Source organism: Mus pahari, chromosome 10 (assembly GCF_900095145.1).
Source record: "Mus pahari chromosome 10, PAHARI_EIJ_v1.1, whole genome shotgun sequence".
Taxonomy (NCBI): Eukaryota; Metazoa; Chordata; class Mammalia; order Rodentia; family Muridae; genus Mus; species Mus pahari.
In genome coordinates, this window is record NC_034599.1 from 107889339 (window position 1) to 107914715 (window position 25377).

General features: G+C 49.3%; 1 protein-coding gene across 1 annotated transcript in view; it reads right to left on the bottom strand.

Annotated features, from left to right (window-relative positions):
- Positions 1-2755: 2755 nt before the first annotated feature.
- Positions 2756-25377, bottom strand: part of Gpd1l (glycerol-3-phosphate dehydrogenase 1 like) — a 31364-nt gene continuing 8742 nt past the window's right edge. The window contains exons 2-8 of the mRNA XM_021206848.2: positions 20566-20743; positions 17570-17710; positions 17011-17149; positions 13697-13809; positions 8136-8369; positions 7065-7171; positions 2756-5785 (exon numbers count right to left, since the gene is read on the bottom strand). Coding sequence (XP_021062507.1) covers positions 5689-5785; positions 7065-7171; positions 8136-8369; positions 13697-13809; positions 17011-17149; positions 17570-17710; positions 20566-20743 — 1009 coding nt within the window. The 3' untranslated portion in view covers positions 2756-5688. The remainder of the gene's footprint in view (positions 5786-7064; positions 7172-8135; positions 8370-13696; positions 13810-17010; positions 17150-17569; positions 17711-20565; positions 20744-25377) is intronic.

Sequence of the window (25377 nt, forward strand, 5' to 3'; positions counted from 1 at the left end):
AAAAAAAAAAAAAAAAAATGACGTGTTAAAGAGAGTAAAGGCCAGGGTAGGCTTGCAGCTCAGTTGGTGGAGCACATGTTTGGCAGGCAAAAAGCCCCAGGTTGCATCCAGATTATGGGTAAACACCCATAATCTCAGCATTGAAGAGTCAGGAGGATCAGAAGTTTGAGGCCAGCCTGGGCTTCATGAGCCCTTAGGGGCCTGGGATGGGTAGGTGAGCCAGCTCCAAAACACAAGGCAGTTATTGCTCATGTCTGCCCGTATCACTGTCATACTGTATTGACAGAGCAAGTCACAAGGCCAGATGTAGATCTGCATGGCAGGGAAGGAGACTCTGCCAAGCCCCCTAAAAGGCATAGATCATGGAAAGGGGCTGTGATGGTGACCTGCCATCTCACTGTCATCTTCGTGGCTCTCTTCTGCACTGGCATGCATGCCTGTGGTTGTCATCTTTGGGTGGATACAAAGGACGTGGCGAGGGATGGGTGGAGTCTCTGTTCTGAGAGACCCACTCCATTTGGGAGGTCTCCACCTCCCTGCTGGAGGAGAGGTGAGATAGTTTGGCCAGTTCTGGGACGAAGGTGGGTATGACCTTGCTGTGGAAGTCAACAGAAACTAGGAACGGGGTTCTGGCCCCCATCTTCCCTCACACTCACCTTGTCCCTCCTTCCTTCCTGGCCGCCTGGACTCTGCCCTTGCTAGCCCTGCCATGCTTTGTCTCCATTCCTTGTAACACGCCTTTTTCCCCCACTCACCAGTCTCCCTGAAGCCGTTAACTTTCTGGTTGGCTCCACAATAAGCAACTTTGGGGAGAAAGGGTTTATTTCAGCTTGTAGTCTAAGGGGTGCAGTCCATCAAGGCAGGGAAGGCTTGTCGGCAGGCAGCTGGCCATATGGCATCTTCGGGAAGCAGGAAGATGTACTCTGCTGCTCAGCTGACAATCTTCCGACTCAGTCTGAGCCCCAGCCATGGAATGGCGCTGCCCGCTCAGGGTCAGTCTTCCTATCTTAACCCAGTCTAGAAATCAATCCCAATCAACGTGCCCCATACCCACTGAGCCATCTCACCAGCCCTTTTTTTTTTTTTTTGGTTTTTTGAGACAGGGTTTTTCTGTATAGCCCTGGCTGTCCTGGAACTCACTTTGTAGACCAGGCTGGCCTCNAACTCAGAAATCCNCCTGCCTCTGCCTCCCGAGTGCTGGGATTAAAGGCGTGCACCACCATGCCCGGCACAAAGTTTTTTTTTAATCGTGTGTGTGATAACCCTTTGCAAAGTACTGTCAAGTGACGACTGTGGGTGTTTATAAAAAGATAAAGAAATATATGTTCTATGGGGGTGTGATGAGGTGTGGGGGAGGGGGTACCTTGGCAGACTCATGCCTAGGCATCCATTCCTCCTGAGGGACCAGCCACAAGACGTTATAGTATAGAATGGAGTTTATTTAGGGCATGGGAAGGGGAGTATCAGAGGCAGAGAAAGGCAGAGAGGAGAGACATAGAGACCGGCCATGACTATGAGAGGGGAGAAGGGAATGGAGAGAGAGGGGGAAGCGGGAAGCAAGAGTAAGAGAGACAAGAGAAGCAAGGGAGAAAGAGGGAGGAGGGGCCAAGCACCCCCTTTTATAGTGGGCCAGGTCTACCTGGCTGTTGCCTGGTAACTGTGGGGGTGGGGTTCAGACAGAATACCAACACTGGGTAACAGACAAACACTCCAATGGCTTTCCATGTGTGGGACCAGATCCAAGTAGAACACAGCCTGGTAGGAATGAATCCTGAAGGATCAGGCGCGAGACCCGATACCTAAAACACACATGTCAGGCTGGCCTCCTCAGCCTCCCGAGTTTTCAGGTTACAGGCATAAGCCACCAGGCTTGGCTTAAGTATTTCTCTTAAAAAGCGCCTTTAAGAGACCTTGTTCAGCCTGTCAGATAAGTTTAATGTTTAGTTTGAAGCATGAAGAAGAAAAGGGGTTTCCGTTCTTTAGCAGTCGGCCTTTGTGTCGGGCATTGGTTTAAGAAGAATGAGATGAAGGATAAATTGTGCAATTTTGTTTTATTTTATGAGCATGTCTGTGCTTTACCTTTAAACCTCAGCTCGGATATCTGGCTACTTCGGACAATGATGTCTGGAGGTGGCTATTGTAATGGGTGACCCTGTGAGAATGTGAAACTGGATCATAAATGAAATGCAAAATAAAAACCTGAAGCGACTCTAAAAAAAAAAAAGCGCCTTTAATTTTCAGAAATGCAACACAGTTCAGCTTTTTAATAAGAGCTGACATAAATGGATTAAAAAAAAAATCGGCTGGGCAGTGGTGGTCCAAGCATGTAACTCAAAATGTTCAAGAGAACAGAAGGACCAGGCACGGAGGTGCAGGCCTGTAATTCTGACTGCCTGGGAGGCAGAGACTGGAGGACCAGGAGCTGGAAGCCACCTGCAGCAGTTAAGGAGTAAGTTTGAGACTAGCCTGAGCTGCATGAAACCCTGACACATAAAACCCAAGAGGTCAGAGGGACAGCTCAGCAGTTAAGAGCACTGGCTGTTCTTCCAGAGGACCTAGGTTTGAAACCATCTGTAACTCCAGTTCCAGGGGACTCAGTGCCCTCTTCTAACCTCTGTGGGCAACAGGAACACTCATAGTGTGCATACATACATAAATGCAGGTCAAATACATCCATACCTATAAAATACAACAATCAAGTTATAATGTAAATATTAAAATTCTGTATTTATTAATTAGTGCTGGAAATTAATACAATTATTCCTTATCCAATTTTCCCCAACCAACCACAGAGACTTTAATATTTCAAAGCTTTGGGCCTTAGCTGGGCAGACTTTCAACTAGTCATCTAAGTTAACCCAACCACCTAGCCCTATCCAGCCATGTGGCTACCTTCCGGTACCAAAGTCATATCTGTCTTCTCTCGTGCCTCCTTCTTTCCAGAGTTCCTTTCTCCCTCCCAGGAAGTCCCACCTTCCACTTCCTGCCCAGCTAATTGGCCACCCAATTTTTTATTAGAGCCAATCAAAGAATGTCTTGGGTTCACAATTTTGCACAGCACATCCCAATAATAATTTATAAAATCAAGGAAAAATAAGCTCCATGGTACAGGTCTGAGAGGCTGTGTTTATTAAACCAAGCCTTTACACTATACACCCACCTACAGTCCGTAAACAAATACAGTACGTATGGAAGTAGGAGGCCAGCCAATAAGAAGCGGCAGAGAAAGAGCAATCTCACCAAGCGCCCGCCCTCCTTAGGCCTTCACAGCCCCAGGTCTGGGTTTCCAGAGATTTGTCCAAAACTGTGGTGGGGAGGCGTAGCAAGGCAAGAGTTTAGCTTTACATTCACAGGTGACGTTTCTAATCTAGGTGTCCCTGATCCTATTGCCAAGAAACACCAATCAGCAGGCGGTTACAAGGTTACAAAATAGGTAACCCATAGAGTGATGTCTCTGGCCATCAGAGCACAAACAAGAAATTTACCGTTTTCCCTGTGGGTGGATTATGATCAGCTGACTTCAGGGGGATGCCAGTCAGTAAGGTCATTCATTAGGGAAGGAAGGACCCGGAAGTACAAGGCCAGAGAGAGGTTGAATGAAAATGAGGATGCAAAATAAAAACATGTTAACAATTCTGAGTTGTGCTACTTTGTAGACACCACGGTAGCTCTCAGCCCTTTGGATATCTTAAAAAGTAACTCTTGGTTACATATGTACAGAGTTTGTTTGTTTGTTTGTTTGTTTTTAAAGACTTATCAGGAGGCAAGAAAAAAATTGATTGCCATCATTATGAAAACTGAAATACTCAGCCTGCTGTGCGTTTTAGGGACTTCATAATGCTCCAAAAAGTCTTCTTGAACAGTTTAAAATTCTCATAAAAATTTATTTTACAGCCATTTTCAGTTAGAGAAGGGATGTAGAGTAGGGTGGGGGCCACCAAACCCAGGATGAGGGAGAGGAAATGTAAACTCTCATAAGCTAAAAGCACAGGACAATGACATCTGTACGCTCTTCCCGCCCCCACGGGACACCTGGTTTTTAAATAAAGATAAAATCCTTTTTTTCTAATTCTAGCATCCAAAGCACTGAGTCCATATAGTGTGCGTTTCAGTGAGGTCAACATCCCCTTGTCTGTGCCTGACCCTGTCTCCTGAAAGCTTTCTCAGGGATTAGGGCAGAACTGCAAAACCCAGGCCACTTGGGAGACAGGCAAGAAGGTGACAAATTCAAGGCCAGCCCAGGCTACATAGAACTCTCACAGGAAGTTAGTCATCCCAAATTCCTGTGAAGAGTGAGGGTCACCTCATTCTATAGCAGTATTCTCTTGAAATTTTAGTTAGTATTCTAGTTAAAAAAAAAAAAAACAACTCTCATAGTCTAATGTGTTTGGGACTTAGCTTAGTGGATTCCTAGCACCCAGGATCCCTCCCCACTCTAGGAAAGTGTCAAGAGTCAGGCAGCTGGAATGGCCAAACTCACCAGCCAGGAGACTCCAGGACACTTGTCTCTTACAGAGCATTGTTCGGCAAAAGGCTGTGCAGTGGCTCTCAAACTGTAACGAGCATCCGAAATGTGTGGAAGGCATTCGGAAACACTGGGCTCATTTGTGAGGCCTGGGAACCTTCTTTCTTAAGAGTGAAATGCCCCTGCTGACTGGAGACATCACGTGGGGTGGTGACTTTCCCATTCTCTGCCACACAAATCTTCAAGGCAGGTAGCCTTCCCGTGGCCTCAGGAAAGACTGCACATATCATTCCTACAAACAGCCGGGTCAGAGAGGCCCAGGGACATCGTAGCAGGTCCCATCCTGGAGGGATGGAGGAATGTCTCCATGTCCCCAGGTGACCAGGTACAGCTATGGCTTCTTACATGAGAAGTGACAGTGGCCCCCTTGAGGGTTCCACAAGCCTGAAGAGACACAGCTGTAAAACAATCCCACCTAGAAACGATCATGATGAAGCGTCCCCAGGGGAAACGTCAGCCACTGCAGGGATGGATGTCTTCTTCCTCTGCCTTGCTGGGTCTGTATGAAAGCACATTCTAGCAGTGAATGAAGAGGAAAGAGGCAAGAAATGTGGTATCTGTATCAAGAAGACACGTGTATGTGGAGTATCTAATTAAAACACCTGATTGTTAAGCTGTCCATCCACAATCCAGGAGCTCATGCTGCTGGCTCTGAGATGCTGTTTAAAAGTGTGGTGGTCTTCAAACGCACATATATGCAGACCTTTTTAATGCTGGATAACTGTTTCAGAGGAAAAAAAAACCAGTTCCTCCCTTCACTTGCATATAAATGAGTCACAGCCATAAAATTTAGCTGAGTTAATTCTAATCTTACAAGCTGCCCTGAAGGGGAATTTTAAAATGTGATCAATAGACACCTGATTTGGGTTCAGAGAAACACTCACAGAATGAGAAAGGTGTACACTTGTATACACACACACACACACACACACACACACACAAACACACACACATACACACACTCACTCATGTGTGTGTGTGTCTGTAGCTGTTACCCGACACATCTTAGCCAGTGGAGTGCCTTGCCTGGCACAGAGACAAAGCTGTAACAATTTGGATGTATTCGGAGTATAGTTCAGCAGGATCCCACTGCCAAACCCCGGATTCCTGGTGGTCCTACAGTGGGCATGGCAGAGCTGTTCCTGATGACTGCCTGACTTCCTTCAGATGTGCTCCGGGTGGCTCTGCAGGCAGGACAGCATCTGCGTGACAGGCCTGCCTTCATAGCAGATCTGATACACTGCAGTGAAGAGGGGAAACCTAGAGGGGTAGGAAGGACATGTTAGGCTGTGCTCCGTGCCGCGTGGAGTGTGTGTGTGTGTGTGTGTGTGTGTGTGTGTGTTGTAACAGGCCCACAGACAGTAGCACAACCAGTGCCATGATTGAAGTATCATTCAGGCCTTATAACCCAGGATGTATACAGCCTAACATGCCAAAACAAGAACAAAGACCCAGCCCTTCAAAGTCTGGCTTTTGTGCTTAAAGATCGGTCACTCTGCGAGAGGCTTGGGGCTGCACTGGGATGCACTTCCTAAGCTAGCTCTGGATTCTGGCAGTGGACTCCTGATCCTCCCAGCTCAGTCTGATGAGTGCTAAGGTTCCAGACACGTGCTACCATGCAGATCACGCTCCTTGCCTCTTAAAAATACACGGTCTTACTGTATAGCTAAGGCTGACTTTGAACTCTCTTTGTAGACTAACCTAGCCTCAAACTTGTAGCAGTCCACCTGAGTTTCCCCAGTGCTGGAATTTCAGGCATGAACCACCATACCTAGCTCATACTTACATCTCTTCATAAAAACCAAAAGTACCCAGGTATGGTGGCACACGCTTTACATTCTAACAGTTGGGAGGCAAAAGCAGTCAGATTTCTGTGAGTTCAAGGCCACCCTAGTCTACATAGTGAGTGCCAGACCAACCAGGGTTATGTTGTGAGGCCCCCCCTTTTTTTTTGGTTTTTCAAGACAGGGTTTCTCTGTGTAGCCCTGGCTGTCCTGGAACTCACTTTGTAGACCAGGCTGGCCTCGAACTCAGAAATCCACATGCCTCTGCCTCCCAAGTGCTGGGATTAAAGGCGTGCGCCACCATGCCCGGCGAGGCCCTTTTTAAAAAGCAAACCAACCACAAAGGTGTGTCTACAGCACCTTCCATGCTATGAATATAGCCCAACACAAGAAATTTTAAGTTGACTTAAGACATTGAGGCTTTTTTTTCCTTTGCATTTTTTTGTTGTTGTTGTTGTTACTGAGCTGCAAAGTTTAAGTGTGAACCTTGTAGACAAGGTCATGTCACAACATGAAAATGTTGGGCATACTTGACTAAAATTCCATATTCTGAAGCATGCTTAATCTATAGAATCAAGCTCTTTTCAGCGAATTAAAATCAGTTATCTGTAATAAATAGATATTTCCCACCAAAGATGTTCATATCACATAGAAATCTAAACAGTTCCTGTCATATGCTAAGTACCCTGGCCCCATCCCCTCATCTGCCCGCTGCGACATTCCCAGGACCAGCAGCCCAGACAACGGGGACTCACTTGTCCAGCAGCCCCTTCTGCTTGAGGATGCGGTAAACCTCCGCAGAGGTCTGAGGTCCCTGCAGCTTCTGCCCGTTCAGCAGCTCCTTCTCCAGCTCTTCTATGGTCTGAGAAGCAAAGGACAAAGAAAGCATCCGCATGAGAGTTGTTCCTTCTGAGAGCGGTGAGGAGAACAGAAGATGCCCTATCTACAGCCGAGGAAAGGATAAAGAAAACATGAAACCGTGAGTGACATTTACAGGCAAACAGGACTGGAAAGTGTCACGTTAAATGAAGTCACCCGGGCTCAGAAAGACAAAGAGTACATGATCTCTCGTGTGAGGCTCCTACCTCGTGTGTGTGTGTGTGTGTGTGTGTGTGTGTGTGTGTGTGTGTGTGTGTATGTCCATGCCCATGTGTACACATGCATGGAGGTCAGGGGTTGAGGTCATGTATCTGCTTAGACACCTTCCTTCCTGAACCCAAAGCTCACCAACTCAGCTGGACTCGCTGACCAGGAAGCCGCGGGGCATCCTCCAACCTCTGCCTCCCCACGTACACGTGGCTGCACCCAGCTCTTTATGGGGGCGCTGGTGACCTAATGCAACACGGTGATCCTCGAGTGTGCATGGCTGAGCCCCCTAGTGCCCAGTTTTCATATCTGTCTATTTATGCTGGAGTGGTGTGGAAAGAGGCCAGAGACCAGAAAGGGCCCCCCCCCCCCCCCCCGAGAAGGGGCAAAGAGGGAGAAGGCCTGTGATACAAAGATGGAAGGTGGAGTTCCAACAGTAGAAGGGCGAAATCAGATGGGGTGGGGGGAGAGAAGCTGGGAGGTGGGGCAGGTGCGAGGATTAACCTAAATTAAGTATTATGAAAATGCTATCACAAGCCTGTTACTTTGTATGCTAACTTATTAAAAGAAAAAAAAATAAGATAAGAGCAATTAAGGGCTAGAACACTCAGGTGAGCAGACAAAACAGGGGGGAGGGGTATCCATATTATAGGAAATCTCTTTGGGGACAGGCCTCATTTCCCCCAGTCTGGGGTCTCAGATGAAGAAGGTCTCAGTAGAACAGGTTGAGTTCAGGGTACCTTCCCGGTCCTGGCGAAGGCCTCTGCCACCCTGCGGTTCCGCCCTCCGTAGCAGGTGGTGATGAGGTCAGCCACCCCGCAGCTCTCCAAGAAGGTGGCCGTAGACACCTGGCCCTTACAGAAGATCTTGGCGAAAGCAATCATTTCCATGAGGCCCAGGCGGATGACGGCAGCCTTGGTGTTGTCCCCACAGCGGAGGCCATCGCAGAAGCCAGCTCCCACAGCAACGATGTTCTGCAGAGAAAAAAGCAGAGCTGGCACCTAGCACACACAGCCCTGAATGGGCCAGGATTGGGAGAAGCTTGGGAGGTGGGCGCAAGAGCATCAGCCTGAGAGCCAGGTCAGCTGACAGCAGCCCCTGGGTGCATTCTCTCTGGACAAACTAGTTTTACCTTTTCAGGTTTTTTTTCTTAAATCAAAACTGAGTGCTAGGCTGGGCTTGGTGGCCCATGTCTTTAATTCCAGAATTAAGGGGGCAGAGACAGATGGATTGTTGCAACTCGGAGGCCAGCTTGGTCTACACAGTGAGTTCCAGTTCTGTCAGAGCTACATACCCTGCCCCAAACAAGCACCACCATCACCTTATGCCACCCCCACTCCACCCAACAGGCACCACTAGCCCACCATACTTGCTTTGCAAACAAACGGAAGGATCCCAGTCTGAACCTCAGAACTCATGTTATTTTAAAAGCCCCCAAACTGAGATTCACTCCGGTGCAAAGTGACGGGGAAAGTGGGTCAGTTGGTCACAGCTGGATCACTATGAGCCTCTGGCTGGTGTCTGTCATGAGCACACGTGAACAGTTTTCTTGGGCATGACGCAGGAGCTGGCCTGCAGGGTCACTAGGTAAGCATGCATGCAATTAGCCTCAGCCATTTGTCTCACTGAAATATCTCCACATGAATATCCATGGGACACCTGCTCTGTGAGTTGTATTGTGTCCACTCTCCTAGGCACCAGCAAATCAGATACAGAACTCCTTCTCCACAGATAAGCTGGGAGAGAGGATACCAACCCAAGGCCTGTGTTTGTCAGTCACGTTCTGTGGAACCTGGTCCATACCATCTCCCGATGGCAGACGACAGACTGAATGGGTCAGAGTCTTAGTGGGTCACAGGCACTTTCTATCTAGTCCTTGTGGAACATGTCTGCCAGTTGTAACAGGGACAATACAATGTGTACACATGACAGTTCCCTTCTTTCTGGAGGTCCAACAGGCCGTCTGATTCTTCTGGGGGTACCTTGCTACCTCTTGATGAACTTGACCTCAAGTGATGCCACCTGAACAGTGGGCTCACTAAAGACAAGGGGTGTAGAAAACATTTCACCTCAGTCCGAGGTTTCTACCACTCCTTTTGTCTCTGACCAGAAAAAAAAAAATCATACAACTTTTATTTTTTATAAAAGCCTTATTTAACACTAGAGCTGGGCAGCGATGCTATGAGAATCCATTTCCCTACCAATAACCGCGTTTTAGAATTTGCCATGTTCCATCTGGGCAAATCTTTCATGCCATGTTTTCATGACTCATTGACCCCCGTGGCAGCTCCCTCCTTGTGGCTCTCTTAGGACCCCAAGCCTGGGAACCCCAAACCCCATTCATGTCTCTGCCCAGCTACTGGCTGCCAGCTCCCAACAGAAGCTTTCTGGAACCATCCACCGAGAATCCCCTCACCCAGCACCTCTCATTCTGAGTGGGATTTCACACTATCTCCCCACTGGCAACCCACAATATCCAGTCATTTAAAAACATCTTTGTGCAGCAGCTTATGGCCAGTGCTGAGCAGTTAGGCGTTCACAAGGTCCCCTGCTGTTGAGTGGTCATTATTACTTTAATAGATGACTATTAAAAGCCATAAAAAAATCTCACCCCCAAAGTAACAGCAACGCCAGGGCCTTGTTGACTGTGGAAAGAGGCCTGTCAGCACAGAGCTGGAAAAGGGCCCCCCACGCACAGAGATGCACAGACAGTTGCCGCCTGGCAGCAGCCCAAGTCTTTAGCTGGTTCGAAGTTTTTAAATGTGCACTGTATTTTGTGACCGCGGCGTTAAATCTAAAAGCCAGTTCTTAATTCTGACCAGAAGATGTAGGCTTCCTGAGGAAGAGGGGGTGGGTGCTCCTCTTCCTGCATCCTCAGCAAACCTCACTAGAAACAGGCAATCAGATGTCAGCTGCCTGGTCCCTTCCCAGCTGCTCCAACCCCAGAAGCAAATTTGGATTAAACAGGGAACCGACACTGAGAAGTCAAGGGGGGAGGGAGCGTGGCTTCTAACCCCCGGTGTAGCCAAGGATGACCTTGAACTTCTGATCCAGTGCTGAGTTACAGGAGTGCTCCATCATGTCTTGCTTATATGCTGCTGGGGATCGAACCCAGGGCTTCCTGCATGGCAGGCAAGCATTTCACCAACAGAGAGCGACATCACTGCCACCCCTCCTCCTTCTAAAGAAATTCCCTTTAACAAAGCCAGGTGTGGTGGCATACAACCTTAATCCCAGTATTCTGGAGGCAGATCTCTGTGAGGCCAGCCTGGACTACATGTGGTGTTCTGAGATAGCCAGGGCTATACTGAGAAACCTTGCCTCAAAAAATACAACCAACAAGACATGACATTTCTTTATATAGTGTGTATATATTTAGTGTGCGTACATGCTACAGGACATGTGTGGGGGTCGGAGGGTCAGAGGGTAAGAGTTCTCCTGCCACATGGATCTCAGGGACTGAATTGAGGTCACCAGACTTGGGAGGTGGCTTTGCCCAGAGTCATCCATTTTGCACCCCCAAATCGGCAGGGTCAACCAGTCTTGACTCCTGGGAAGAGAGATCATGGAAGTAGCTGTTGTAGCCCCTCTTCCTTAGCTTCCTCCCTCAGGAGAGAGGGGCAGATACAGGAACATTTCCCTTGACCTACTCTTAATTAAGACAGTGAGAGGCCACTGCTTTGGGCAACGCTTCTACATGAGACCCCACAGACCACTCTTGCCAGAATGGGGCCATTGAGCAAGTGCAGCAGCACTGCACGGTCTGATAACTGAGCGTCAGGAAAGGCAGCAGATCCCAAAGCGTTTCCCGGCAACAGGAGTCCATCCCCACAGGCAGTGCTGGGCGTGGAGTGAGCACTTCAGATAGGGAAAAAGTAGCTTCGGTCAGTCTGGGCTACATAAGAAGTTGAAAGCCTCTCTGGGCATTTTAGTTGGATGCTATTTCAAAATAAAACCTAAAAAGGCTGGCGTGCATCTCAGTGGCGAAGTGGCTGCCTTGGATTTGTGCAAGGCCCTGTACTCAGCAAAGGGAAGAAGGCTGGGAGTGTGGCTCAGAGGGTAGAGTGTTTACCTGGCAGCAGGCATGAAGCCTGGGTTTGGTCCCCAGCACCACAGAAACCAGACAAGGTGGCACACACCTGTAATCCCAGTGCTTAGAAGGTAGAGACAGGATTTCAAGTTCCCCCTCAGCTCAATACTGAGTTGGAGCCCAGACCGGGCAACTTGATGTCCGTCCGATCTCAACCAATCAACCAAAAACCAACCAATACCCCCAAACCAACTGCCCGTGTGGAAGTAACCCTAAGTAGCCTGGACCAGCTTTTCTCCATTCCTGTTTCCCTGCTTCTCTCCTTACTGAATCCTCAGACCTACCCCCCTGACAGCACATAGTTCTCCTTTGCAGATGCCAGCCACCTTCTGCAGTTGGGGCTAGAGGCGGATTGACCATCTAATTAAATTTGTTGTGATTTGTCTCCTGACAATCCCTGGTCACTGGCCAATCAAAACTGCTTCTTTTCATTCTGGGGAACAAAGATAAACTGTTCTTTGAAGAAAAAGTCATCAGCAGGAGACAACTGTTCCACATGAGAAGGAACAAGAACCCCACAGAGTGCGGGGGGGGGGGGNGGGTAAAAGGAAACAGATTCCCACTTAAGATAACACCTGGGTGAGGAAGGCGAATGGAGAAGCCAAACACAAGGGCTGCCAAGCCCTCATCACCCAGAACAAGATGTGGGAGCGAGAGGGACAGCCCAGGGGGAAAAGCATGGACTGCTTCTGCAGAGGACCCAGAATCCATTCCCAGCCTACAAGAAGCAGCTCACAACCTTCTGTACTCTGGTTTCAAGGCATGCAACATCCTCCTCTGGCCTCCCGGGGGCACTGTTTGCATATGGTACACAGACATAAATAAATAAAAATCAAATAAATGAGGACTGGAGAGATGGCTCAGTGGTTAAGAGCACTTGCTGCTCTTCCAGAGGACTTGAGTTCAATTCCCCGGCACCCGAGTCAGGTGACTCACAACCACCTGAAACCTATGGGGAATCCAGAGCGTCCCCTGGCTTCCATGAGCATTCGCACCCATGTGCCCATACTCAGACTGACACATGAATAAGAAACAAAATCTGAAAACTTATCAAATAAACTACAATTTGGGGCCAAAGAGACGATGACTCTAAGTGCTAAGCAGCAGCTGCTCTAGCACAGGACCTGGGTTCGGTCCCCAGCACCCACAGGACTGTAACAGTGAGTTTGGGTTATATTGCTTTGCTTCCTCCCCCCCCCNCCCCCCGCCGCACCTGCCCAGGAGCTGCCTGGATTCTCGAATAGAAGATGCACTCATGCCAGCTAATTTTAAAATGCCTTGACTACCTAAAAGGCTGGGTGCTCCTAAACCTTCTCCTGCTACCCCAGACCTAATTGGGGAAGTGACCTGTGGGTAAGAATTACCCAGAATTCATATGTGGCTCCTTAGCTCCCTGTATGCTCCCATCATTTCATGGTGATTTCTCCTCTCCCCCAACCCCCCGTGTCCTAGCCCAAGCAAATCTAGGGGTCCCACCTCATGTCCCTTTGCCCAGTCATTGGCCAGTGGCATCTTTATTCATCAGAAACCAACTGGGGACAAGGACCTTTAGCGTTTGGACACGCAAATTCCCGATTGAATCAAAGCATTAGATTCTCCAACACGACAATTCCCAACCACCCGTAACTCCTGTTCAAGGAGGACCGATGCTCTCTTTGACCTCTCTGGGAAGCAGGCATGCATGTGACACATGTATGTACATGCAAGCAAAGCATGCACACAAATAAAAAGGATATAAACACAATTTAAAAAGATCACAGCTCACTGGTATTTATCAATAAAAGAGACAGAGCCCCCACCTTGGAAGGGGCAACAAGGCTTGCTCTTTTTAACAGGAGCCTACGTCAAGTGCACATAGCTCGGCTGCAGAGATGGCCCAGGGGAAAAGCACTCGTCACACAAGCCTGACGACTGAATTAATCCCAGAACCCAGGTCAAATTGGACACGGCAGGAGAGGGGTGATGAAAAAGAATCACGGAAGGAAGGCTGTGGGCTAGCCCCGTGTACCTGAGGGTGAGCGGCAAAGAAACCCTGTGTCAAACAAAGCAGAAGTCAAGGAAGGGCAAACATAGGAGACTTCCTCTGACTTCTACGCATGTGCACGCGTGCATGCACACCAACATACCAGTCAGTCAAAACAGAGCCCACTCTCCCATGTCAGACCACTAACACTGGTCTAGCCTCAGTAACTCTTTCCCTGGGTGGGATACCTTAAGAGCACCGCAAAGCTCCACAGTGTCCGCGTCGTCCACCACAGTGATTCTGAAGTTGGGCGTCTGCAGCAGCTCTTTGAAGAGAAGGCCATTCTGTATCACTTTGCTGCCTGTCACAGGAGAGCAAAAGATTGATTAGTGACGTCCCTGTGCCCACTTCTATACCTGGCAGAGGTCTAGAGTGTTAACTTTTGTAACAAAAGTAACACAGGACCCCCCCCACACACACACCCACACACACACACACATGGATAGAAGGCTATGGACACAATACCTCAGCTTTCTCGTCTAAGTGAGACAGTTTCAGTGAGTGACTATGACCTGGAACACTGATTCAGGCTGCCCCAGATACCACGCTCCACCATGGCAATAGGCTCATGAGCCGGTTTATAGCCAAGAGTCCAAGCACTTTCCAATACACCGCTGGGAACATCAGCAGGGGTCACAATAGTGGGGAAAAGCTCTGTTACAGGTTCCGACTGCCACCTGGTGACATCCTTAGCTTTTGGGTTGGTAGATGTCAGTGGTCTGTTAAGTTGATGCGTTTCAAAAGGTTTTACCTGGTAGTCACAGGATGTTAGAGCAGACACACAGGTGGCTAGCACTCGGCTGTAAAGGGGGCTAAAGATAATTGGATCTGTAACACCAAGTCTCCACAGAGTTCAATCAAGTCAGTCAGCCTTGTGGAATCTTTTTAAGGTGTGATTTTTTTTTAAAGGGCAAACCTCAGTTCAGATAACAGAAATGGAGCCCATGGAACGGTGGAAGCAAGAGAACCAGCTCTTCAGAGTTCTGACTTCAACATGTGTGAGGCGCCAACACCAGCTCTTCACAATAATAATTAGCTAATTTTGAAAAAAAAATTAAGCCCTACATTTTAAATTTATCAAACATGAAAAGGTTTTCTCGAAATGGAACGTAAGATCCATGAGTTTTAGAGTGTGCTGTCCACAAATGCTGGAGGATGGGCATCCCGTCAAGAGGACTTGTGCTGTCCACAGCCATGTCCCCCCTCTGCAGCAGGCTGGATGTGCTGGATTGGATGCCCCTTGGCTTTCATGCACTCAGCTCCTTTGATTCTTTTGTGTGTTTTGGACACCTTTGATCTAACAGTAAAACCAGCCAGATATGATGACATGCCTTTAATCCCAGCAGTCTGGAGGCACAGGCAGGTGGACCTCTATGAATCGAAGGCCAGTCTGTTCTAGATAGTGAGACCCTGTCTCAAAAAACTGAAATAAGACAGACCACAGGAATCAGTCCTGGTGACAGATATGTTGTATGTACCCACAGTATCTGTGAGGCAGAGACAAGAGCCACCACGAGGTTAGCCTGGTCTACAGAGAGAGTTCCAGGACAGCCAGGGCTACATAGAGAACTCTGTCTCGAAAACCCAAAATAAATAAATAAATAAATAAATAAACAACCCCAAAAAGCAAACAAACAAAAAACCCCCCAAAATACCAAACACAACAATAGCAACAAAGGAAAACCTTACCCATAATGCCTGATGAGAAATCTGTGGCCGATGGGTTACAGGTGGGTTAGGTGAACCCCTCCTGGGTTCTAAACTCAGGACTTTTGGGCTTTCTAGGTACATGCTGCCCTCAAGCCAGCAGCAAGTATCATGACACCAGAAGGGACTCTGGCCCCAGGCTCTGCCTGTCTCCAGGTGGGAGGCCAGCTGTCCCCACGACTGCCCGCACACGCTACCACCCGGGAGCATTAAAAACACTCACAACCAGGCCACAGCCCAGACCTATTACATCACAGCTCCAGAGTGGAGCAGCGTGGCTCGTTTGTGAGGCTCCCCATGTGACTTGGATAGTGGCCAAGTTTGTAGATCTTTGATTTAACCTCCTCGGGCTCCCCCCCCCCCCCCGAGGAAAAAACACTCGCCCTTCTCAGGATGGCTGCAAAGTTAAGTAAGGATCTGAAAGAAACCAGTCTTGGTGGGAACAGGGCTTGGGCCCCATAATTACAAAGTCAGCTGACATTTGCTAGTTGTGAATATGCATGTGCGTGTATGTGAGTGCGTACTTGCGTGCTTGTGTGTGTGTGTGTGTGTGTGTGCTCACATGAAGAGTGTATGAATGTGTGTGTGTCTTGTCTGCGCAAGGTCCTCACTTATGTGTGTGGAGGTGGTCATCGATGCCAACCCATCCCCATTCCATATTATTTTTCAGATCACATATACGTCAGGAACAATGTTAGATGTCTAGGTGTGTGGATCTTGCAGGACTTCTGTGAATGAATATGGGATCGTATTCACTTAAGAGAGCACTAGGACTTCTCACTGGTTTTGTAAAATCAGGAGCATGAAAGGCGTGCTCACCACAAGGGGGCAGCAGATTCTCAACGACAGCATTGCCATCTGGTGCTCTAAATTATCCTGATTTTCTCCTCCAGAGAATTCACACTCGGGACAGAGACTTCAGACTTTACAGTTAAACGGCAGCTGGTCCTTAATGTCACCAACCAGGAGACCAGGAGGTGGGGGTGTAGCTCAGTGAACTTACTGAGGACGGAGTTCAATTCCCAGGAGCCATGTCAGGGGTTAAAACCTGCCCCTAAATCCAGCTCCAGAGGTGTCCTACATCTCTAGGGGCTTCTAGGGGCACCTCCATTAAGTGTATACAGCCCCTCCATGTACGTCTAGATATCTGAGAAGGCATGGAGGTCAGAAGTCAATAGTAGGTGTCTTCCTCAGTAACTCATATCCATATTATTATTGTTACATGTTTTATTTATTTATAAATGTGTATTGTGTTTCATCTATAGGTCTGTATGTGAATGTGTATATACCTAGTGCCCATGGAGGCCAGGAAAGGGCATTGGATCCTCTGGAACTGAAGTTACAGGCATTTCTGAGCCTCCACATAGATGCTGAGAGCTAAACCAGGCTTTTCTTACAAGAACAAGTGCTGAGCCATCTCTCCAGCACCTCCAGTGGTTTTTTAGAAGCAGGGTCTCTCATGGAACCTGCAGCTCACTGACTGGGGAGGCTAGTGGTCCAGCAATCCCCTGGCATCCTCCAGTTCTCACCTCCAGCTATGGGATTACAGACAACCAGTGCTGTGCCAGCTTTTTCGTGGGATCTAGGGCTCTGGAGACGGTCCTCACACAGACACTTTACCTATTGAACCATCTCCCCAGCGCCCCATGGAGGATTACAGGCCTGAGTTTATTTATAGGCAGGCCATGTGCAGCACATGAGGCCCTGGGTCCCCAGCCAGAGCCAGGAAGAACCAAGTGGGGACAGCTCTCCCTAAGCACCCAGAACAGCCGGGGCCCGCCCTCTGCAGCCTCACCAATGGTGGTCTCGCAGAACTTCTCCGCAGCGACCTCACTGGCGATGTTGGCCCCCATCAGCACACTGATGTCAATTCCCATCTTCTCTCGGATGATGTCGGAGATGAGCTTCAGCCCATCGGGGCCCTCATCTATGCCCTAGAGGGATTCAGACGAGTCAGGGGAGGCTTGCAAATCAAAGCAGCAAAAGATAGTTGTTCTGTAAGTAATCTTAGCTGGACGTGGGGACTCACACCTGTGATCCAGGAGGACTGCATGGAGTTCAAGGCCAGCCTTGAACTTAGAAAATTGGAGGTCAGCCTGGGCTACAGAGTGGAACTCTTGTCTCTATCAAGCACAGACAGAGGACAGAATGAAGCAACTTGCTTTGGGTAAGATGGTGGTGGTGGGGGCACAGAAGTGTCAGGTGTTTAGTCATGGCTGGTGAGAAAGGTGTCTGATATACCTTCTCACTCAGAGGAAAGAGGACATGAATTCAGGAGGAACCAGGTCCCGGGACCTGCCTAGTCCTCCCTGCATAGGGACCCACCTAGTCTCCCGCTCTGTGCGCGCACCTACCTTGATGAGGGTGATTCCCAGGGCCTTCTCGGGCACCCTGCCTGTAATCTCATCGCAGATCTTGTGGATGAACTGGTGAGGGATGACGAACACCAGTAGGTCCGCGTCCTGCACGGCTTCGCTGAGGTTTGGGACAGCGACCTGCAAAGCAGGGAGACAGACAACGCCTGCAGAAATTCCATCAGTCTGTACCCTCACCCCTTCAAAATACACACTGCCATGAGGTACCACCATCTCTACCCCCACTCTTTCTAGAAGAACCCTGACAGGTCCTTAATTATTGTTAAATTTTTAAAATTATGTCTTAACTGTATTGACTGATTGGTGTGTGTGTGTGTGTGTGTGTGTGTGTGTGTGTGTGAGAGAGAGAGAGAGAGACATGCATGCATGCATGTGGACCTCAGAGGGCAGCTTGGCTCTCTCCTCTGTCGGTCCTCGGGATCAAACTCAGATCATCAGGCTTGTGTGCAGTTGCCTTTAGCCACTGAACATCTTACCTGCTCCACTACTGTTCTTACTGAGACAGGATTGCCCTTTACTTCCCAGGCTGTCCTGGAAGTCACCATGTAGCCCATGCTGGCCTCAAACTCGCCATCCTTCTGCCTCAGCCTCTCTTTCATCCCGGATACCAAGATGTTAAGTAAGGTAGAAGGATCGAGTCCAACATTATCTTTGCCCACATAGCAAGTTTGAGGCCAGTCCCTGCTACATAAGACTGTCTCAGAAGGCTAAAAACCAAACCCACTCAAGTGTAGATGTGCAAATTTAACGAGAACAGTGTTTTTTAAAAACCTGGCAGAGCTCAGTAGGATGAGAGAGACAATGAGACTAATCCCGAGGGAGCTGTGATCAGTGGCTCCCATGTCACACTGGGGCCAGCTGAAGTCAGAATGCCACAGCAGAAGAGCCTCTCTCCACCTGGCTGAGCTCCAAAAGAGCAATAAAGCCAGTTTGGCCACTGCTCTTGCAAGGACAGGATACAACTGCTGTCCTCTTCTCCATTCAGGTCTATGAAAACCACACACTCAGATCTGCCAGGTTTAAGAGAGCCAGCGGAGAAAGTGGCACTCAGAAACGGTGGCCACTGTCACAGAAGGTTCCTGAGTGGGGGCCTCAGGCAGGGTCGGGCATGCAGTGGTTTAGGATCCATGCAAAGTAGGACTTAGACTCTACAGGCTCAGCCTCCCTGAGGCTGGGAACAGGGCCCGATTGGTAGGGAGCCTTGTCAGGATGCAGGAAGCCCCGAGTTAGATCCCCAGAACCATAAACCAGGGGTGGTTGGTTGGGGAGATGGGGGAAGGAGGATCAGGAGTTGGATCATCCTCAGCTACATACCAAGTTCAGGGAACTCTGGAAAAGATGGGACCCAGTGCAGAGGGATGCTAGCGAGATGGCTCAACAGCTAAGCTTTCACTGTCCTTGCAGAGGACCGGGGTTCAATTCCCAGCACCCACACGGTGGCTCACAGCCATCTGAAACTCCAGTTCCAAGGGATTCAACACCCTCTTCAGACCTCCATAGGCACCAGGTATGTATACCAAGCACAGACACACAGACATCCTCATGCATAGACACACAGACATCCTCACGCATAACACCTATTTTCAAAGTTTAATTGAAAGGAAAGTTAGTTCAAATAAATAGTAAATAAATTAGTAAGTAAATAGCTGGAGATCACGTGTATCCTCTCGGATTCACAAGAAGACAGATGCTAAAACTGAGAGAAGCTAGGGAAGAGAGGGCTGTAGCGGGGAGGGCTGGACATATGTTGTGACCTTGGGGTCTCAGGTCCAGATGGCTTCTGGGAGCACTATCCAGGAGAGAGGTCACATAAGTGTCCACTCGAGAGAGCAAATGTACACTTGGATGGAATGGCAAGGCTGAGGCATGAGCAGAGTCGAGAGTAGGCTTTGCCTCCTGTCTGCATTCAGCCCAGGGAGGGAGGTGGTGAGTGAGACCCCCCCCTACACACACACACACACACACACACACACACACACACACACACACACACACACACACGTGAGCTTCCTCCCTTCCCCTCAGGGTACAGACTCTTACTTCTTAGATCCACCTGGCAGATTCATGGTCCCCAGTATTAAGCTGCCTGGCCCCGGTGCACAGATTTATAATCTCAGCTCCTCAGAGTTGAGGCAGGGGGATCACAAGTTTAAGCCCTCCCTAGGTAACTTAGGGAGATCATGTCCCAAAATAAATAGGAAAAGCACCAGGGTGGGTCCTCTGGGTGCCTAGCAAGTCAAAAGCAGAAAGCCGGAGTTCCAGGCATTGGGCAGACAGAGGGAGCACATTCCTTGTTACTGGCACCAAGAAAGGAGTGTGACAGTGAGTGACCTCCTAGCTCCACTGCCCAGTAGGCAGGGGTGAAGCCCTGAGTTTGGTTCTCAGCCTCACATGACCTAAAGTGTGGTAACTAATGCTTGGGTGGTGAGAGCAAGAAGACCCCCAAAGCTCATTCAGTGCCATGGGTGCTTGAGGCTAGCCTGGGCTACACACAGGCAAAACTGTCTTGGGGATGAGGGTGGGGGGGCCTAAAAACTCAAAAGAAAAGACTGTCAGTTAACTAACGATAGGGAGAATGGGGAGGGCTTTAATCCAGTATGGGTTGTTGTCATTGGAAGAGGGAAGGAGGGGTGGCTACATGGTGAAGAGAGCTTGCAGCTCTTCCAGGAGGACCCGAATTTGGTTCCTAGCACGACCTCCTGTAACCCCACCTCCAAGGGATCCAATGTATGAACTCCAAGCAGACATGAACACGGACACACACACACACACACACACTTTAAGAGGTAGTAACACAGTGCCAACAGTATACACAGAAGAAACAGTCTCTATCTCAAAAGAACAGACCAACCCAAATCCATGAAAATCAGAGCCAGCCAAAGGCTGCTTTACCACGTCCCCTGGTCCTGGTGCCACTCAGAGGATCCCAGCCAGGAGACAGAACCGAATGTGCCCCCAGCCCTGCCAAGTCTTACCACATTCTCTGGCAGCTTGTGTCCTGGGAGATACTTCACGTTTTCGTGGTCATTGTTGATAATGTCTGTCAGCTTTCTCCCATTCACGGTCTCCTCAAAGACCCACATCTTGACGGTGGAGGAGAACTTCTGCAGGGTCTTCACGTTGCTGCCGATGATTTTCGCGACAGCTGATCCCCTGGAATGGGGAGGGCAAAAACCCGTAAACTCACTTGAAGAGAAAAGTCTGCACAAGTCCACTGAAGGTGAGCGGCACATCAGCCTCCAGCCGCTGAGAACTCTGTTCCTGTGGGAAATGCCCCCGGAGCATGGCAGCATTTGGTACAAAGTTTAAAAATAGGTCAGGAGGCTGGGGTGTGGCTCAGTCAGCAGTGTGTTTGCCTAGCCCTGGTGTGGGCTCAGGTATAGGAATATGGTAAAGGAAGTAGGCGTGGCCGGGCAGTGGTGGCGCACGCCTTTAATCCCAGCACTTGGGAGGCAGAGGCAGGCGGATTTCTGAGTTCGAGGTCAGCCTGGACTACAGAGAAACCCTGACTCAAAAGACCAAAACAAAAAAACAAAACAAAACAAAAACAACAAAAAAGAATACAAAGTAGGTGTGGTATTTCCTCCCTGTAACCCTGGCACTTAGAGCTAAGGCAGAAGATGTCCGCCACCAGAAGAACCTGTATTGATTGAGACCCTATCTCAAACTCAAACAAGCAAAGGTAATGGGGAGTGCTCAAAACCCCAAGGATTTGGGGATTCCTGCATTTAATGTGTGTGTGTGTGTGTGTGTGTGTGTGTGTGTGTGTACAAGCAGTGCTGCAGTGTGGCTGGTGAGTGAGGCCTGGCTCAGTTTTACTTGGCCATCAACTTGGGGAGGCTCCAGATAGGCCTTACCTGGGAAGGGGCTGAGCAGCGTCCCAGGAAAGTCCCTGGAAACAAACCCAGCCAGGGTGTGTACACAGAAGTGCGAGATCCAATTCCTGACACAAGCAAGCACAATTTAAACCTTAGGCCTCAAAACACGCACTAAATCAATCAACCCTGCAATGCTTTGCAAATGAAATTTTAATTCCAGCATTGGGAGGTAGAGGTGGCGGGGAGGGGGGTGCGGTGGTGGCAAATAAAGCACTGAGATCATCCTTGGCCACACTGGGAGCTGGAGGCTAGCCTGGGCTATATGAGACTTCTAAGTCTGACATCAGTACACATCTTTAATCCCAGCATTTGGGAGGCAGAGGCAGGAGGGTCTGTGCACCACTGCTAGGCTGTGAGACCCTTTTTTTTTTTTAAAAAAACAACAACCCCAATACAATACTAAACAAAAAACTCAGCCAACCAAATAAATGGGGGCTGGAGAGATGGCACGGTGGTTAGAGCACTGGCTGCTCTTGCAGAGGACCCAGGTTCAATTCCCAGCAGCCACACATGGTGACTCACACTCACTTCTAGTTCCAGTGGCAGATCTGTGTGATGCCCTCTCCTGGTGCTGAGGGTACCAAGCACACGCGTGGTGCAGACTTGCACACAGGGAAAACACCCATGTAAAAATAAAGATTATAAAATAAAAATAATCAAGTGGGACATGGGTGGGTTCTTGACGTAAGGCCTCCATCTTTATCAGTCCATGGGAGAGATGTCATCACTTCACAGATGAAGTGAGGAAGCTAAGAAAGCACAGGGGTGACCCAGAGACCCTGGGAGCACCAAGAGGCCGGAGCTGAGCCTAGATCTGTTTCCCAAGAGCCCTTGCCAGGTCAGTCCTTAAGCTGACCTGCTTCCCGACAATACACGCACAGGCCCCAGGCTGTGTGCAGGGGGTGCACAGGAGAGGAAGCCACAGGTCTATCTGTCTGTCTGTCTGTGCCCTCCTGGAGATCAGACCCTGGGAAATGGTGAAGGGTGATGCCCGGGCTGGTGGCTGTTCTGTGAAGCCTTTCTTCCCTGAAGAGATCTAAGCAGCTGCTGCCCAATGACAAACCAAAGCAGACCCAGGGCCCAGCCTGGGGACCGACGAGTTTCCTGGGCTCATGAGTGAGGAGCTAATTATGGGAGCACGGTTGACCCATCAATCAAAGTCTCACCCCAGTGTGGGTGACAGATTTCCCCACTGCTGACAGACAATCTTCCATACAGTAAGCCTCACACCCCTGAATACTGTGTTCTTGAGACCGGGGCAAATGGGATGGAACAGGAAAAGGCTCATGGGAAACATCTGGGTCAGAACTCGGGCCTCCTGGTGCTCCCAGGGTGTCAGGTGGGGGTGGGGGAATGGCTCAGCAAGTCAATGTGTGAGTCACAGCAGCCTGATGGCCGGAGTTTGATCTCCAGAACCTACGTGAAAGGTGTCCTTTGACCTCCACAGGTGTGTCACAGGGCACTCTCTCACATGTGCAAGCACACATATAAACACAGTAATAAGTACATGGGTTTTTAAAAAACCAAAGCTCTGTGCTTGATTTCTGGCACTGAAAGAACCAGGCAGCCAGAGCAACCATCGGTTGGTAGACAGCTCAGCTAGAATGCACAAGGTCCTGGGTTTCCTCCTCGATGCCACTAAACCAGGTACAGTGGCACAGGCACCAGGTACAATGGCACAGGCACCAGGTACAGTGGCACAGGCACCAGGTACAGTGGCGCAGGCACCAGGTACAGTGGCNCAGGCACCAGGTACAGTGGCGCAGGCACCAGGTACAGTGGCGCAGGCACCAGGTACAGTGGTGCAGGCACCAGGTACAGTGGCGCAGTATGCAATCCTGGCACTTGGGAGGTAGAGGTAGGATTCAAGGCTGGGCTGGCAAGATGGCTCAGTGGGTCCTGAGTTCAAATCCCAGCAACCACATGGTGGCTCACAACCACCCCTAGTGAGATCTGACGCCCTCTTCTGGCAGGTATGTCTTATTATACATAACCACACTGAAGACAGCTACAGTGTATTTATGTATAATAATAAATAAATCTTTACTTATTTATATAAATCTCGCCGGAGCGAGCAGGGTCTGAGTGAGCAGAGGTCCTAAAAATTCAATTCCCAACAACTACATGAAGGCTAATAATCATCTCTACAGCTACAGTGCACTCATATACATAAAATAATTTAAAAAAAAAAAAAAAAGGAAATCCAAGGCCATCTTATTAAGTTAAAGGCCAGACTGATGCCCTATCTCAAAGAAAGAAGCAGAAAGAAAGTTTGGACTGGCAGGCCATGGAGGGCAGGCAGGTAGGGAGTCAGGGCGCGCCAGCCCGAGGATGGGCAGATAGATGCGTAGGGGTCTGGTGCCCACCAGGCACCGTGCAGTTTCCAGTACCTCATTTAACACTACCCAGGTCAGGGCAGGGACTGAAGGGGCGGTGGGAGGTTTTCCAGTTGGAGGTAAGGACTGAGATCATGGTGGGAAAACTGCAATGCAGAAGGACAACCCCCGCCCCCACCCCACCCCTGGGCGTGGCTCTGACGGGGCACATCTTTTTCATCTAAAGGGGACTTATTACAGGGTGGGCCAGTTGGCTCGGTGTGCAAGTGTGGTGATCTCCGCTTTGTCTCCAGGACCCACGTGGTGGAAGGAGAGAACTGATCCTTGTTCTCCTCCCCACCTTAAATAAATAACTAAATGTATTTAAGGGCCAGAGTGCTTAAGAGCCCTAGCTACTCTTCCAGCGGACTAGGGTTTGGTTCCCAGCTATCTGTTCTCTCCAGCCCCAGGGACCTGATGCCTTGTTCTGGCCTTCATGGATAATGTGTGCCTAGGGTACGCATGCATACACACAGGCAACTCATACACATAAAATACAAGTAAGGGTACTTTTTAAAATGCAATTTAAAATTACGTATATCATACTCTGGATTTACTACTGGGCTCTGGAGATATAACCCAGGCCCTCCTAATTGCAGGGAGGGTACCAACTGAGCCATCCCCCAGCCTCTTGCTCTCTCCTTTAACCAAGGAGAGAGTTCAGGGAGACTGAGCCCCGGCCATGTTTTCTACAGCCTGAGCCCTGCCTCTCCCAGGGCTGCTCTGAGCTGAGGTTCACTGGGCAATCGGGGATGTTGGTGAGTTTTCTATTAAACGCCGCCTGGTCTTCAGTCCTAAGAGCAATCCATGAAAGAATTCAAAGCATCATGAATAACCCCATCTCACCACCCAGGCAGAGCCATGATTAACACCGCGTGTGATCCTCTGCAGTTAAAGGGCCTTTAAAGTACAATTGAGCGCCAGAGACTCAGATACAAATGTGAAAACCGAAAGATTCTACGACTAGATACAACTCTATGCAATGTTTATTTGATCTCTGTGTACAGAAGCTTTCCAAGTTTAAAGCCAAAACCACAGAGACAGGGAAAAAAAACAAAAATCAATGTAAGCACTTCACTGGGTGGGACAGGAGGGAGACACGGGGGGGGGGGGGCTTGTGGTGACTTTTTGTGGTACCCTCCACAAAAAGCAGCACATGGCAGAGGATGTGGCTCAGTTGGTAGAGTCAACCTTAGCAAGAAGCCCTGGTTCCAAACCCCAGCACAGCGGAAACTGGGTCTCTAGGCAGCAAGTTCTGTTTCCGGGCTAAGCCTCCCCTCCCTCCCTTTGCCACATGGTCCCGGCTGCTCCCTAACTCCTTGTGTAGCAGAGGACCTGAGGATCAGCTTGAACTTCCGACTCTTCTGTCTCCACCTCAATAGGATCACTGGTTTGAGGCAGGGTTTCCTGCTAGACAGGTCCTCCACCAGCTGAGTTATCTATACACAGACTCTTAGCAGACACTCATAGTATCCAGAGAACAGAGACCCAGCTCTTGTAAGACACTTCCTATGGCTGCATCAAGCAACCTAAA